Source organism: Oryza glaberrima, chromosome 3 (assembly GCF_000147395.1).
Source record: "Oryza glaberrima chromosome 3, OglaRS2, whole genome shotgun sequence".
NCBI classification, from domain to species: Eukaryota; Viridiplantae; Streptophyta; class Magnoliopsida; order Poales; family Poaceae; genus Oryza; species Oryza glaberrima.
Window position 1 is genome coordinate 19,731,601 of NC_068328.1, and position 17,902 is coordinate 19,749,502.

The window sequence follows — 17,902 nt, forward strand, 5'->3', positions numbered from 1 at the left end:
ATAGAGTTTACGGTCGTGCAACCAATCCTTGACGCAACCCTGATGGGTTCCAACACGATACACGGCCCAAGGGCCCAAATACGGTGACGCAGCACCGAGACAGATTCCGGATATCAACTTGTTCAGTCAATTTCCGTTTACACAGAAAGAATTTGGATGTGGGACCAAAATCATTGGAAAGGTTATTTTGTTAGCTTTCCATCCATATAAAGAACGCCCCAATCCGAGCACGTATGCGACTCGGGCGCCCCATTAAGTGTAGACTAGTCCTGGACTCCAAATTGCACTCGAAGTCGACTTGGAGAAGATCTTGGTTTGGTCCCAATCAACTTCTTTGATATTCCATGCATTCGTTATGCTCGGCGTATTTTCCTTCGTCCAAGTAAAGTACCTCGACAAACGAAAACACACAAAACTCATTGTGTAGCAACGTTTGTTCAAATATATAAGAAGTAAATCTAATATAGAACATATGCACCTTTGGTTCATTAATACATAAGGTAGTCATGGTTATATCCGACTAGGCTAGTCGTGTCCTCATCATAGAGTAGATTAGAAGAAGTCGGAGGAGTGCCAGAGTTGTCGGTAATACTCTTCTTATTTTCTGCTATGTTAATTACTCTAATTATAATAGAAATATCTTTTGAGTAATTTAGTTTTGCTTGGTGAGATTTATTTCTTGGTTAGTTCCTAATTAGCATACGGGATCATCGTTCACTATAATCCACTAAAATATAGGGATTGCTTTAGTGCGTAGCTAACATTCAAGTATGTTATTAACTGCTTAGACGCAGTGTCTTGGTAGTTGATTTCCGGTGTTTTCTCCGCATCCCACAGTAGGTATGAGGTGGTGACAACCCTCAAGATCACTGAAGTCCTCCTTGTCCGGGTGCGTAGTAAAGCGATATCTGGGAGCAGCGAGCTAACCAGTGCCCAAAGTATCGCGTTAGGATTAAAGTTAAGCTTTCCATAGACACTGTTTCTCACCGGTGAATCCTTAGCCTATCTTTATGATGAACCCTGAGTTCCCCTCGACACTCAAGGCTGTTGTTGGCCCGATCTTTCGGTGAGTTGTAGGTAACTACGATTTGGGAGAAACGTTGACAATCTGACTACAACCGTACGAGACGTTGTGTTGCGCCTTAGCGATCGATACACCTCTCCGTGGGTTGTTGATCTTGCTGATGCAGATCAACCTTATTCCTGCAAGCAAATCGAAGAAACAAGCAAGAACAAGATAAAAGCAATCTGAATTGCAAATAGGAATGAATACACATGATAAGATGGGGTTTCGAAATATTGCTCTAAAAAACGGAGGTTGTATGCAGATTCGGCGGCCGATTGAATTTAGCAGTGTAGTAGGTGGCCGAATCGGATTCCAGCACTTGGAGGACTTGATCTTGATGTCATCTTGTTCATCCATGATGTGAGCAATGGTTGTATCCGTAGTAGCCATGGTCACATCATCCTCCCCTTCTTCACGGAAAACCGTCCTCGATTTTTCCAAATGGTGCTTGTCACATAGTCCATTCAAAATAACCTGTTTCATCCAATCAAAACTAGAGAAACTCGATGTTGTGTGAGTAGCAATAACATGTTTCTCAAAATCCGAACAACTGAAATCTCTATGCACCAAATATATTCCTCTATCATTATATTCGCCAAAGATATGAAAAATAGCATTAGTTGGACATGGCAAATCAGACTTAGCAACTAATTTCTCCTCCAAATTATTGAGCTCACAAAAATCATCAAACTGAATATAGCTAAAAGTATTTAAAGAAGTTATCAATTTACGTTCCTCAACATCATTAGCAATGTGAACAACATGCTTAAAATCAGCACACAATGAAACACTAGAAATAGCATGTTCATTCACTAGTTGTGGTAGGGATATAAGTGAAGCATTATCACACAACTCTTCTTTATCACAAGGAACAGCAAGTAAATCAACTTGTGACAAAGGCAAATCAAAAGTAGTTTCCACCAAAATTTGCTCTAGATTAGCATGGATAGTGGACAAATGTGACTCATCAGAAGCACACTCACCTTGAGTAATATCAGCACCATTTAATTCACCTTTTATGCCCTCTTCAGATAGTGTAGGTGCATCAGTTTTCTCTTCTTCCTTCGTGAGCGATGGAGATGACATCTCGAGCATATCGCTCTTCTCCTCATGGTGAATGTTCTGAGCTCCCTACAAAATGTCAGTAATAGGAGGCACAAGCATAGCTTGTTTCTCCCTTGGGTTCTTTAAAATATTGCTCTCAACGCTGCAAGCAAGCATGAACAAGTGGCCTATATGATTATATGTCACATTTATAAGCCCAGCCTGAATATCAGAATTAAGCCCTCTAAAAAATCAAGTGTTCTCATTGCTTTCTTTTAAACCACTATAAGTGATACAAATTTTAAAGTTATGAAAGTACTCCCGCACGGTTTTGTCACCTTGTTTTAGATGTTCTAATTTCTCAACGAGAGTACGTTTATAATATGAAAACACAAAATTTTTCCTCATCATTGTTTTGCATTCATCCCAAGTTTCAAGCTTGTTGCCAACAGTGTACCACCAAAAAGATGCAGAACCGGTACATTTATTACTAGCAGCCTTAATCATTTGAGCATTAGAGAAATCATACTCATCAAATTGTTTGTCTACTGCTAGCTCCCAATTAATATAAGCGGCGGAATCATACTTACCATCAAAAACTGGCAATTTAGATTCTACCATTGCAAGATCATTATCATGTACCTCATATGCAATGCGTGAAGAAGTCGCTATATCTCGTTGATGGTGAAGAAGTCGAGGTTGAGCATGACCATCTCGTTTCCCCTTGTGTAATCCTGCCATGGTTAGTAGCAAACAAGAAACATACACAAGAATATGCACGCTCCTATCAACTACTAGGTAGTGGCAGCTGAAATATTACACATACTCAAGCTTTTCACCAACCTCTTACAAGTTCTTACCAAAGCAAGCGGAATGGTAATGTACTCTGACTCAACCAAGCACCCCAATGGAGTTTGGATGTATCGATGCCTTGGCAAACACTTGCTGTACGGCTGCAATCAAATCTGTGGAGCTCTGGGTAGGCTTAATTATGTAGCAAAGCAATAGCAAATGCTCAAATCAGAGAATGCAAAGTTGAATAATTGTTCAAAGTCAAGTACCGTGCTGGTCCTAGCCTAGAACGTACTAGAGACGCGAGCCTAGACACAAACGATACCACAAGATAGCACTAGAAACAACTCAAGCATGCTCTGATATATAAAAGAAATCTCAATGATTTAACTGATTTTTCACTTTTCTTTCTTTCTTTTCTTTTTCTTCTTTATTTTTCTTTATTTTCTTTATTTTTCCTTTCTCTTTTTTTTGGGGCGGCTTTTGTTTTCTCTCTTTTTTTAAGCACCTTTCTGCCTTTTTTTTCTCTCTTTTTTTGATTTTTTTACCAAAAACCGACTCAAGGACCTCAATGTAAGGTCAAATGGACTCAAATGTAAATATGAAAATTACAGGGACTCAACTGTAAAAGTCCAAACCAAAATTAAAAATCATACAAAAATGGAATGCTCAAGTTATGTCGGTTCCGTTTTTGCAAATGGATCTTGAATCGACACCAAAATAAAATTTCACCGAAGTTTTTAACCAACCCGGACAGAAACAATCATGAGGGAGTGTGAGTCGGACTCACAAGTCTCGGCCATGAGATGACGCAAGGGAAGGAATCCCACTCGGCCTTGGTTTCGAAAGGTACCAGGTGATAAATAGAAACAGACTTGACACTAAATAGAAACCAAACCAGTTAATCTAATTTAATCTTCTCCTTTCATCTTTCTCACGCGCGCATGCACAGGCGCACCATCACGGCACACACCATCACGGCACAGCCACCAAACAGAAGCTATGCAACTCAAGAACTCAAATACTAACCAACAGAAACTTCTGAAAACTACGAAAATAGAACTGTGGCAGCGAGCCGATTCTGTTTTCGTAGGTCCCGACGACAACAGAGACACGGGGGCGGCGACGACTATGGTACAAAACGTGACCAGAACTCGAAACTCTAAACGAACTAGATGCTAATACCAGCAACACGACTCGACAATGCAACACAAAACTCAACAACGCAAAAACTGAAAAGAACAATGCAAAGGCACAAAGATGGCTAGGTATAGGATACAATTTTTTTTGTTGGGAAATTTTCTGGTTATAGGTAGATAAAAACTCACCGAGCAACGAAAGCTCTGATACCACCTGATGAACCCTGAGTTCCCCTCGACACTCAAGGCTGTTGTTGGCCGGATCTTTCGGTGAGTTGTAGGTAACTATGATTTGGGAGAAACGTTGACGATTCGGTTACAACCGTACGAGACGTTGTGTTGCGCCTTAGCGATCGATACACCTCTCCGTGGGTTATTGATCTTGCCGATGCAGATCAACCTTATTCCTGCGAGCTAATCGAAGAAACAAGCAAGAACAAGATAAAAGCAATCTGAATTGCAAATAGGAATGAATACACACGATAAGTTGGGGTTTCGAATAAAAGCAGACGGTCGGTCTAGCCGACACACACGCTGCAAGGAAGTAGCAATGGCTAAACTTTCATCTAAACAAAACCCGACTAATCCTGGAGGGGTTACTAGCTATTTAAGGGATGGAGGAGGTCAGAAGGGCGTCCTCCCTCTGTTTGGGGCGCAGCCCCCCTTGGGCCCCACTTGGGCCCTGGTCCCAAACAAAGTTACAAGCCCAAAGGCCCATGACTGGTGATGTATCACCTTGTTTCTTCATTTGTGGACGACTGTGATGGAATTTGGAGTTGAGGCCAGATCCGCTGGAAAGAGGACTCCGAGAGCTTTCCACCAAGTACTCACGGGTCAAAAACGGAGGTTGTATGCAGATTCGGCGGCTGATTGAATTCAGCAGTGTAGTAGGTGGCCGAATCGGATTCCAGCACTTGGAGGACTTGATCTTGATGTCATCTTGTTCATCCATGATGTGAGCAATGGTTGTATCCGTAGTAGCCATGGTCACATCACTTTAGCTTCGTGTCCTTGGACGAACTTGGTGAAGAGCTGACACACACGTTTCTTGTGGAAATCGAAACCTGAGAATACTCCCGGGTGAAGTACTACATCGGTATATTCCGTGCGCTTGCGAATTTTATCTGTGAGGATAAGAATTACCAACAACCCTCTTTTGTAACTACTCTAGATTAGCATCTTTACTCATGATACAAAGTAATATTGCCTAGCTATACTAAACTAGCCGAATTTATAGAAAATAAGTACAAAACCATCCTTAGAGACACTAATGTAATCATAGCTAGAAAGATCTAACCCCGATAAGCATTGAATATTCCCATGTTGCCATTCAATTGAAGCATCGGCCATTGCAACCTCGGACGATATATCCACTTGAAAAGTCTCAATATCATCGTCGTCCCATTGAATTAAACATTGCTGCAAGGTGGAGGGAACACAACAATTGGCATGAATCCAACAACGACCCAGAATAACACTATAGTTACCTTGCACATCGACGATGAAGAAAGCGGTTGGCAACATCTTGTTCCCCCTGGTAAGCTCCACCGAAAAGATACCTTTCGCCTCCATTGGTTCACCATTAAAGCCGTTGAGAGTCATGTTGGTCTTCTTCAACTCATCATCTCCACGCCCAACTTCTTCAATAACGAATACGACATCAAATTCATGGCGGCACCACCATCCACTAACATCCAAGAGATCGGCTTCCCATCAATATGACCATTAAGATAAAGAGGCTTCATATGATGATTAGATTCATCGGCCTTCTCAAAAACCGCATCTCTTGGACCTAGTGAAAGTTGAGCAACTTCAACCTCATCCATAGCACAAAACTCCATAGGTAACATACACACCATGTTGATGTCCATGTCTTCCTTTGGCAGCAAATCATCCTTGACAACCCGTTGTTCATCCTTCTCTACTTGCTTTTCCTTCTCCGCTTGAACAACAACCGGCTCCTCAATCTTTATAGGCTTAGGCATCCACTCCTTCATTGGCGGCGGTCGCAACTCATTGAATCTTCTATCTCTCTACTCTTCAGCTTCTCTCTCTATTAATTCTTGAGCCCGAAGACGTTGCAACCTTCTCTTTTGTGTAGCCGTTAAATTCTTAGGCATCCACCTTGATTTTGGCTCTACTCCAGGAGGAATATAATGCCCCCTATTGATTTTGCTTGAAGATAACGAAGCCCCCAAACTACCCCTTGCAAATCTCTTATCAAACCAGCATTGCAGCCCAGTCAGACCAGCTAGACGGCCCGGATAGATCAGCATGCGGCCGTCGGTCAGACCGGCCAGTAGGCCCGGTCAAACCGGCATTAAGGCCTCGATCAAACCGGCCACCTGCGCACAGCTGGTCTCGGCTTCGATTTCGTCGATTGGAATCACCTTGGCTCCATCTTCAGAAGGTATTGGCACATCATGAGACTCCACTTTAATAGTAATCACCTTGAAGTCCTCGCCTCCACCTTGACACGCTTTTCTTCCCTCCTTCCTTCATCAACCCGATTTCTAGATGGAAACCGACATTTGTTTGGTGAAGACAAACGCTCATGTGCTGACCTTCTTGGTTCTCCCCAACTTTGATGAAATTGCATGGGAGGCATATGATCATACATTGGTGGTGATGTCCAAATGGCATGAAGTAAGGAAAAGGATAACCCGGCAGTGGCATTGGACAAGGTCCCCATGGCATGACTTGAGGATGATGAGTAAAAGGCGGCTCCAATGGTCTTGGTGAATGACCAAATCGCTCCCTAGAAGGTGATCTTGCTTTTTTGCCCTTGTTACAACTTTGTTCAACACTTTTCTTCTCATACTTGTTCAAGAGCATATCAAAAGACACCTTGGCTTCCGTGGAGTCTTAGAGCTTGAAGCTTCATCCTTATTCTCCTTCCATACACCAACTTCTTGATTTTTGTTGGCACAATCATCTTCGATCTAGGCTCTCCAACTACTACTTCCTTCCCCTTAGTAGATACGGCTTGCTCCGGCCGAATCAACACTTTCTTGTCATTGAAATCAATAGTATTACAAGAAAAGAATCATGATATAGCTTCATCTTGGAGCCCTCAGTAAATTTCAATCATCCTTCCTCTATGGCCAATTGAACCTGTCGACGAAACACATTGCAATCATTAGTAGAATGAGAATGAGAATCATGCCACTTACAATAAGCACGGCGTTTCAAATCTTCTTGAGATGGAATGACATGGCCTTTAGGTAATCTAATTTGTTTTTCTTGCAAAAGATAATCAAAAATCTTATCACACTTGGCCACATCAAAGCTATACTTAACCTCACTTTGCCGATCTTTACGAGGAGTCAGCATTAAGTAGAACATATAAATGGCTTATTCTTGTTAGTCCATGACCACTCGGCAATATATATATCATGATCACCATCATCATTATTAGAATCACTATCCTCAGGGCAATCAACAATACTAGCATTAGGCTTTTTGTCATTGGACCTAAAAAAATTTCTTACTCTCCCTAACCCGGCTTTCTTGAGCCAGAGCTTTTTGCATGAGGTGACTAACATCAAGCAATTGTTGGCCATCTAATATTTCTATAATAGGAGCAAGTAAACCATTAAAAGCAAGATCAGCCAAATCTCTATCAGTTATATTCAAACTAAAACACCGGTTTCTAACATCCCTAAACCTTTTAATGTAATCAATTACAAATTCATTATACTTTTGTCTAACCGATGTCAAATGACATAACCTAAGCTCAGTTTCACCAGTGTAAAAGTAATCATGGAATTTTTGTTCTAATTGAGCCCAAGTATGAATAGAATTTACCGGTAAAGAAGTAAACCATGTAAAAGCAGTACCAGACAAAGATAAAGAAAACAAGCGTAATTTAAAAGCATCCCTGTTACTAGCCTCACCACATTGTGCTGAGAATTGGCCTATACATTCCCATGTAGTCCTATTATCCTTACCACTAAACTTAGTAAACTCAGAAACCCTAAAACCACGAGGATATGGGATATTATCAAAATAATCAGGTTACGGCTTTTGATAAACCCTAGTGCGATTCCTTGGCTCAATTCCAAAGGCTTCTCTAATCATGCTCCTAACACGTTCCTCCATATTTTCAGGCGTTGGTGGGTTTGGTGGCCTAATAAGTGGTGGCGGTGGCACAATATTGTTATATTGGCCATACCTAACATCTTCAGGATATCCCCTATTAGGATCATTGTAAGCATTAGGTATATGTGGGGGAATTTGAGGATTAATAGTAGCTACACGAGGATCATGTAAAAAAATATGATATAAAATAGGATCAACTTCCTGTACCGGAAGAATTGTGTAGGTCTGACCGGCCCAGAGCCCGGTCTTACCGACAGACAGAGGTGTAGTCGGACCGGCCTGACCGGTATACGGGGTGCGGTCTGACCGGCCATAGGGCTGCCGGTCAGACCGTGAGGCAGTGCAGTCGGACCGGCCAACACCAATGTAGGAACCGCCGGTCAGACCGGCGGGGAAGTTAGGGTTTTCTCCCCTAGTCAGTTGCATGGCCGCCCCATCAGTTTTACTAAATATTTGGTGAACAGGACCTTGACTAGTACTTGCAACAGAATTAGGCGGCAAATCGGTCATATTAGAACCGAATTTGCAACTCATAAAAGCATCAATTCGCTTATCAAAATAAGAACTCATATCATGCTCAAGTTTATTATTAAAAGTAGCATTAATAGTCTAATCTATGGAACTTGCTACGAGCTTTTGAAGTGGAAGAGATACCTCATCACCACTTACCACATTGATGGTGTTTTTCAATGTGAAACTGGTCTTACGAATAGCTCCTTGACGAGTCTTGATAAAGCACCCTGCCAAAAGCGCCTCTTGCGTCGCCTTGAGGTGTTGTTCAATCTCCTGACATTGCTCCTCATCTAGATCCTCCAATGAGATGGGGAGGACATTAGATGGATCAACCTCCAGCTTGGTCATGATGAAGACGTCCCCAGCGGAGTCGCCAAAAATTGTGTTGGCAACTTTTTTGGCAAGTAGACAAGCACGATCGTGACACCTAAACGCCTTGCGGTGATATAGAGTCTCCAACCACCCCAATCTAGCAAAAAGCTAGACCAAAATGGGTTTTGATAGATTAAATCGGCTGGCGGAGCCGATTTAGATAGAACGATGGATAACTACCCGTCTCATGGGCAAATGGAAGGTTTTCAGGACAAACCTACAGAGGAATTCATACTCTCGCAGCGAAGGCGGACGATTTATGACACAAATTGACAAAGATGGATGAACTAAAACTAGGCTAATGAAAAGTAGAAGTAATATTGAAAACAATGATTCGATTGATTGTGTACATTGTATGTTACATGGTTTCAAACGGCCTTATCCCTTATATAGGGGTTGGTCTTGCCCTTTACAGGCCCTTCTCCATGTCCAACTCGGGATCGAAACCAAAGGAAAACCAAAACATAGCCTCCCGAGTAAGGAATCCCGAGACCCGACGAAAACATAGTCTGTCTCAGACTCCGCTGGTCTGACCGGCCACATGCCGCTAGTCTGAACAGCCCTCAGGACGCGTTCTGACCTGTCCTATGGAGGAAACCGACAGATTTCCCAAATCTTAGCAATTTTCCATATTTTGATGGGTTAATTTGATCCATCCCACTATAAATATGTCAAATTAAAAAAATATCATTAATATTCGCAATATCGGCTGAATGCCACTGAAATTTTCTAAAATTCGATTCGTGCCACTGCCGTCTACTTGTCATCGCCATCACGTTCTCGTCATCATGCCGCTGCTTCCTTCTTTCCTTTTCTTCTTCTCCTCGGTTGGCGTGGAGAGACGGTGCGCTGTCAGTGTAAAGGGACAGCGCGGCTGCGAGGTCTGGTTGGCAGAGCAACATCCGGTGGGCTCTCCCTGTACTGCATCAGCCGCGCCTCCCGCTCCAACCCCTTGCTCACTACTAGCATCGGCTGAGACCTTCACAGTCGAAAAGATAATCTTCTCTTGAATTAGATTACTCCAAAGCTGAGTGCTTCAATCATCTTTGCCATGGTCTCACGAGTACTTTTTACCAAATCAGAAGACTGTGGAGGGCTGAAAAATAATTAAATATAAACTTAGGTGCATCGACTAGATGCACCTAATAGGTGTAGCCCCCAACTATGTGGTTAGTTGAACAAACTGAGCATATAGTCAAGGAGTAAATAATCCAACCAACTGAGTGGTTTTGATAATTATAGTCAACCGAGTGACTTGATATCAATATATAGCATATGCGGTGTGAATCTCCGAATAACATGATCTGAGTGATATACCGACTGCTTTGTAAAATATGATGCGTGCATCATTGAAAATTCACATAGCAAAACAGCTATAAAGAAGCTTATATGCTGTGAATAAAGAAATTTCAAAAGTATTGCACACACACCACGCGCACATTGCTTTAACAGATGTGCTTTAGTCCCTAAAAGACACATGGTTTCACTACACCTGGAAATATACGGCATATGTGGTGTAAAATTCGAGTAAATAAACTCATAAAGGATTTACGAACCGCCTAGAAAAAGACCAAAATATATAATTAGCCTAAGCCATAATATTGGTCAATAAAAATGCACACATACGTGGCAAAAAACAATGATATTGTGTCCAATCAATTGCTTTACAAACCCAAACAGCGCTTTAACTATATAAAAAAGTTAGCGGGGCAGCTATGAAAAACTTCACTGTTCGGCACCTTTTAAAATGCATTATACCAACTCCTAAAAAATTGAGTAACTATGGTATAAAAGGATTTTGAGGTATTGGGCACATAATCACGCACACTTTTGCCTAAGCAAAAAATGCTATGTCCCTAAAAGAACGTGACATGCCACACCTAAAAATATAGGTTGCAGACATATTAGGCCTAGACCTCAAATATGTCTACCGATACCCTTAAAATATGAAGAAATAGAGCACGCCAATTAATATGATCCCGAGTGATAAATTTCCCGGTTGATGTAGATCGAGTGTAACTCATATGAGTGGCTTCTAATTTGAGTAATTCTCCCTCATGGGTTGTACCAAAGTAGATGTGATAATTGAATCCCGACTGGCGCAAGTACTTAGGTGATAGCCCTCACGGGAAATAATAAATGATTCAGTCTTTGAGCGTAGGAAATCGTCTCAGGAACATGAATTCACGTTGCATGTATCCGCGACAAGTCCAAATTGAAGGTATGATCCTTGTGTTTGAGATAATAAGCCACCGAGGATGTAGCTTGTCCTTTTGTTGTAGTCAAAATTGTCCATTGAAGGCAACTGACACAGTTGGCATGAAGACGAAATGACCAACATGAAGATGATATCACCCGTCAAAGCTGACGAAGATGTTGCTGGTGGTAAAGACAATGACACCAATTAAAGGTGATGAAGTCGCATAGCCATGGAGGCGAAGAAACCAGTCGGCAGCAGACAAGTCAGTCAGCAGTAAAGACGAAGGCACCCAGCAACAGCAACAGCAACAGAGTTCTGCAGCCATGGCAGCGAAATAATCAGTCGATAATAAACGAGGCGTCCGGTGAAGAAGACGAAGACGCCCATCAGTTAAGGCATAATAAGTCAGCCGTGAAAGCGAAGACACCATGGGCAACGGCGGAGTCAAGCCAGTGGTGAAAACGTAGACGCTTATCAATGGCAATGGCAAAATCCATGAATCATGCAAAAGAAGAAAACAATTGGCGACAGCAAACGTAATCGGCGATAATGACAATCGGTGGCAACGAAGACAACCGGTTATGATGACGAAGTTGCCCACCAACGGCAGCAGAGTAGGCATAGCTGAAGAGGCTTGACAGGATGTTTATGAAGATGACGATGTCAATGATCCAGTCAATAGCAGTGTAGCAGCCGATGATAACGGCAAGGTCACCCTTCAGTAGATGCGTAGTAGGCCAACTGTGAAAGCGAAATAACAAGTCGACAATGACGGAAGCAACCGAAGACAAAGACGTAGTCTCCCAATAGCGACGGCAGAGACATCAAAGCCGATGAATTAGAGGTACTGGTGATGATGTCAGAGACAATAATCCAGCAAACCGTTGAGAAGATATCAAAGCTCAAGTAGTTTCCTTGATGCTAGCGTGTGTGTAATGTAGATTGATGCAACGCCTCTTGATTTATCAAGATGATGGTAGAACTTGGTGCTGTAGCCGTAGAAGATCTTCACTTGGAGGAAAATACTGTTGTTCAACTCATTGAATCTGAGTTGATTGGTTGATGACTCCAAACTCCCAGACATTTAGATTAAATCTTGAACTTGATACTTGAGAAACTTTGGAGAAGCTAAAATTGCCGGTGAAATAATTGTTGATGCATGCCGAGATGTCGAGGTTCTTGTAGACGTCGTGATCGGTGAAGCAGCAAAGCTTGCGAAGTAGAGGCAATAGAGTTTGCCAGTGCGAAGATAATAAAGATGAAGTCACTCCACCATGGTGATAGAGTTGCATAGTCGTGATGAAGTGAGCACGAGTCAGCGGCAACAGAAGCAAACCGATAGCAAAGACGCGTAGTTGTGAACATAAAAACACCAGTCAACGACAACATAACCAGTCGGCGACGGAAGAAGTAAAATGATGACGAAAATGAAAACGTCCTTGAACGGCGGCAAAATAGGCCAGCCGTGAGAGTGAAGACACCATGGGCGGCGGCGAAGGCAAACTGGCGATGACGATGACGCCTGTCAATGATGACGAATACGTGTAGCCGTGGAGGCGAAAAAACCAGTCGGCGTCAGACAAGACGGCCAACAATGAAGACGATGATGTCCATCAGTAGTGGTAGCGGTATAAACCAGCCGTACAGGCGAGGGCACTAGTCAGCAGCAGAAGAGACGACCGGCGGTGAAGACGATAAGGCCAAATCAACACTGGTAGAATCATGCAGTCATGGGAGTTAAGAAACCAGTCGGCAGCAGACGTAGGCAGCTTGCGTTGAAGATGATGATGCCTATTAGCGGTGGCGGCGATGTGGCCAACTGTGAAGACGATAGCACCAGTTGGCGTCATATGAGGCAGTAGGTCGGTGAAGATGTAGACGTCCAACAACGGTGGCATAATAGGCCAGCCGTGCAGGCGGAGACACCAGTCGACGGCGGCGAAGGCAAGCCGGTGGTGAAGACGTAGACGCTCAACAACGGTGTTGTGACCAACCAATCGTATAGGCGAAAACACCAGTCGGCGACGAACGAGGCGGCCGGTCGGTGAAGACAACGAAGCCCAACAATGGCTGTATAATAGGCCAGCAGTGCAGGCAGAGACACCAGTCGGCGCCGGCGAAGGCAAGCCGGCGGTGAAGACGTAGACGCCCAACAATGGTGGTGTGACCATCCAACCGTAAAGGCGGAGATACCAGTCTACGGCATACAAAGCGGCCAGTCGGAGGAGATGTAGACGCCCAACAACATCGACATAATAGGCCAGCCGTGCAGGCAGACACACTAGTCGGCGGCGGTGAGGCGGCCGGTCGGTGAAGACGTAGACGCCCAACAACGGTGGTGTGACCATCCAACCGTGAAGGCGGTGACACCAGTCGGCGACAGACGAAGCGTCCAGTCGGTGGAGATGTAGACGCCCATCAACGACGACATAATAGGCCAGCCGTGCAGGCAGAGACACCAATTGGCGGCGGTGAGACGGGTGGTCGTTGAAGACGTAGACGCCCAACAACGGTGGTGTGACCATGCAACCGTGAAGGCGGTGACACCAGTCGGCGATAGACGAAGCGGCCAGTCAGTGGTGGAAGCGTAGACGCCCAACAATTGTGGTGTGACCAACTAACCGTGTAGGCGAGGGCACCAGTCTGCGACGGCGAAGGCAGCCGGTCAGTGAAGACGTAGACCCCCATCAACGGCGGCATAATAGGCCAGCCGTGCAGGCAGAGACACCAGTCGGTGGCAGACAAGGCGGCCGTTCGGTGAAGACGTAGATGCCCATCAATGGCGGTGTGACCAACCCATCGTATAGGCGAAAACACCTGTCGCCGGTGAATGAGGCGGCTGGTCGTTGAAGACAACGACGCCCAACAACGACGGCATAATAGGCCAGCCGTGCAGGCGGAGACACCTGTCGGTGGTGGCGAAGACAAGCCGGCGGTGAAGATGTAGACGCCCAACAACGATGACCAACCAACCGTATATGCGAAGAGACACCAGTCGGTGCCGGCGAAGGCAAGCCGGTGGTGATGTTCTGACTAATCCATTCCTGAAGCGTAGGAGATAAGCTTTAAAAGCCATGAATCCCTATTATGCATATCTGGATCTGGATCCTGCAGAACAAACATATAGGATGAGTAGTATCTGATGTAAATATAATACTCGAGGAAAATTCAACTATTTTAAAATGTTTATAAATATGTATTTCTCCTCTTGTCAATTTTGATTTCCCCGAGCGGATGATTCCTTACGTTTAAACACTCTGCCCGATTAGTCATAGCCCCCAAGCACCGGGAGTCGGCCTAGGCACTTCCCAAATATGCATACGAGTGACATGAGTTCGTCATTAATGGAACAAAGTTTCACGTATCAGAGTTTACTACTCGGGTACTTTTGCAATTGTTGAGAGCAGAAAATAAATTATACTTTTGTAATTGTTAAGAGCAGAAAATAAATTATCTTACCTCTATGCTTTTGATTTCTTCCGAGTAATACTTAGCACCTTGCGTTATACACTCCATCCAACGAGCCCCCGGGTGCTAGGAATCGGCCCAAAGGCAACTATCCATCGACAACCAAGCGGAAAGCATAGGGATATAGAGCTCCATAACTCGATAGGCACCTTTGTACTCGGATTATATCGCAAGCAATCAAGATAAATATTATGAAAATTATTAAAAAAATATGATATAGCATCTGTAGCCCCCGACTCACTAGTCAACGGCGAACCAGTTGATGTAGTGAGGCAGAGGAAAGGGAAAATAACATATAAAGAAAATTAATGATGACTTAGCTTTTTCATATTCCCTCGATGACAACAGAAATAGCCGATGTGGGAACGAAGTAGTCCATCAATGATGATGAAAACACTAACCGTGTAAGCAGCTGAGGCGACCGGCGGTGTTGATAAATAAATGCCCATCAATGGTTGTGTGACCACCAACCGTGGAGGCGAACACACTAGTCGGCGGCGGCAAAGGCAAGCCAATCGGTGAAGATGTGGACGCCCATGAACGGTGGTGCGACCAACCAACCGTGTAGGTGAGGACACCAGTCGACGGCGGTGAATGCAAGCCGGCGGTGAAGTCGTAGACGCCCAACAAAGGCGCATAATAGGCCAGCCATGTAGGCAGAGACACCAGTCAGCGGCGACGGAGGCAGGCCAGTCGGTGGGGATGTGGATGCCCATGAAGGGTGGTGTGACTAACCAACCGTATAGGCGAGGATACCAGTCGGCGGCAGCAGAATCAACCGGTCCGGATACTTCAAAATAGATCAATTAACAGATCAATCTGTTTAGTACCACAAGCAAAATTATTTATATAAGCTCGTGTATATATGTTTGGAACATAAAAGCATGCTTAATGAATTAATTGGTGCATGATTCCGGCGAGGTGTCCTGGATGATGTGGATTGGTCAATACATGCATGTGGATGACTCATGGTAGCTGGCGATCTCGATCGTGTGTGAGCTGTGAGCACTGCCTGTGGTTCCACGTTACTCCCGTGTCGGATTACACCGGCATCTGTACATGGTGCATGGGGGAACACGAGGTGTTGGGCAGACACACCGAGATGGCAGCCATTGATCTTGTTCTCAGTCGGCATACAAAAACAAGAGAGTAACAGAAAATTAATCTGCAGTTATAAAACAATCTAACTACTGAAACGGCAAAGCCAAATGATTTTGAAGATTAAATCAATGAAATCGCCGAGACTAATCCCTTCGGCTGGATTGAATCCGAGACGAAAAGAACATCCTCAAATATGGCGACGTCGGAGATTGGTTTCATCGCACTCGTCGACAGGAAACTCGACGCACCTCTATCTCGGAGGATATGATACCTGCGTCGTGTCACCAAAGCATCCATCTTGTCTCAGGAAACTACTGAATAACTAGCTCATCGAGATTCAAGAACTAATTGCTGCTAGAGAGTGCTGTTAATAATCTTGAGTTGCTTGCTTACGCTATGATTCATGGAGTGGTCGGAGTAGAAGAGCTTGCGGCCGGTGATGTCGAGCTCGGGCGGACCCGATAGCCTTGATGTCGTCCATGGACTAGCGGTTTGTTCTAAGATATAGCTTTGTGTTGTTCTCTCTTCTAGCCGACCGTGGAGGGGGAGCTCAACGTGGCACGCGCCGCGATACGACGGGCTGCATGGCAACATCACCGCCGCGGATGCGGAGGTGAGGGTGAAGACGTCCGCTCCGCCAACTGGCTGGCGTTCTACGCGGACTATGCGCTCCTTTCGCGTGTCTACCGCAACCCGGCGGCGTTCTACTGGTATGATTAGCTTAGCATCCGTCCACGGCGGTGGGGCCGGTGTCGTTTTTATCGATCACGAGCGTGCACCATGGATGCAGGAGTTACCTGGAGATGAATAAGCGGTTCAAGGTGTACATGTACGACGAGGTCGAGCCACCGATCCTGCACGAGGGTCCGTCCAAACATGTACACCATCGAAGGCCGCTTCATCGACGAACAACTCAACCTCATGGCGCCGCCGTCACCGCTAGAGTGGCGTCTGGACGTGCGACCCTACACACGCCCATACCTTCTTCTTGTCGTTCAGTGTTTCCTTCGTGTACTGCCCACTCTCCCAGGACCATCCTTATGTCTGCGTCGTCGTCGCTCACCACCCCTTCTGGAACCGATCCGCCAGCGCCAACCACTACATGCTCTCCAGTCACGATGTTGGCGGCGCAGAGCGCGACCACACTTGTGACATTCCGGGCTTAGGCTTAATATAATTAATAGAATACTCATACCAATAAGTTGCAACTTATTTTCCGGAATCCGATCTCCAAAGAACTATGAGGTTAAACGTGTTTGCCTAGAGCAATTTTTCCCCCGTACACACGAGTTGTGCAGAAAAGACTAGTGTTGGTCTATGAGGGCAAGACAAAGTGTGCTGATTGGCCTAGAGCAATTTCGGGATGGTGGCGTGATCCAGAGCTGTACGACGAGGAGGATGTGACGGCGATGATGGAAAAGTAAACGGCAGTAGCATGGATCGAATTTTAGAAAATTTCAGTGGCATTCAGCTGATATCGCGAATAGTGATGGTATTTTTTTAATTTGACATATTTATAGTGGCGTAGATCAAACTAACCCTATTTTAATCCCAAGTGTCAAAATAGGGTGTAAACATTACCCATAATCTCTACAAGACGTGTGCGTGGGTGTTGAGTGTGACGTTTTCACGCGCTCGTCCTCTCGTCGGTGTTCCTCTCGGCTCGGCGGCACGGCCACAAGGGCGAAGCGGCTGGGTTTGGACGCGCAACCCAAAAACGCCCAGGCCTTTGACAATCTTCTGTATGATTTAATGTCTACTGATATATCTCTTTTTATTTCCCATACACATGTAGCCAGAAATGATCTTTTTAGCCCTCTTCTCCTGTGTTAATTCCATATTAATTAGTGAAGTGATCTTTTCACCTGTAGTAACATTTCAATATTTTTTTCCCAATAAATAAACATTTCAATCATTCTGTTAATGCCTTAGCATGTAAAAGAGCTCTCATATGGCGAGGCCCAACGTTCAAGTCCGTTAGTTTGTGAAAAGACTCGGGGTAATTTCAATCACTTACCACTACATGGTATTTTTAAGCCATTGAAATGTAAGTAAAAATACTAGTTTGCATTATCCCTACATTGTTAGCATTGTCGGTATCATGCT

At 44.5% G+C, this 17,902-nt stretch overlaps 1 protein-coding gene across 8 annotated transcripts; it reads right to left on the bottom strand.

Moving 5' to 3' along the window:
- Positions 1 to 529: 529 nt before the first annotated feature.
- On the bottom strand, positions 530 to 16,629 carry LOC127768475 (uncharacterized). 8 transcript variants are annotated; one of them, XR_008016588.1, is made up of 5 exons: positions 16,190 to 16,629; positions 15,097 to 16,067; positions 5,529 to 7,155; positions 2,050 to 5,460; positions 530 to 1,540 (listed from the first exon to the last, which is right to left on the bottom strand). XR_008016588.1 is itself a non-coding variant. In XM_052294063.1 (4 exons), the coding sequence occupies exon 4, from the start codon at positions 13,750 to 13,752 to the stop codon at positions 12,841 to 12,843; it is 912 nt and encodes a 303-aa protein (XP_052150023.1). In that variant the 5' UTR covers positions 13,753 to 14,335; positions 14,687 to 15,485; positions 15,647 to 16,067; positions 16,190 to 16,629; the 3' UTR covers positions 11,556 to 12,840. The 8 variants fall into 8 exon arrangements, 4 of the variants coding, with proteins under 4 accessions (XP_052150023.1, XP_052150022.1, XP_052150021.1 ...); XR_008016587.1 differs by having other exon boundaries at positions 2,050 to 5,165; positions 5,339 to 7,155; XR_008016586.1 differs by having other exon boundaries at positions 2,050 to 7,155.
- Positions 16,630 to 17,902: the final 1,273 nt, after the last annotated feature.

What these genes read in the sequence shown, in the direction of transcription:
- LOC127768475 (XM_052294063.1), bottom strand. Translation starts at nt 13,752, where the DNA reads ATGGTCACACCACCGTTGTTGGGCGTCTACGTCTTCAACGACCACCCG.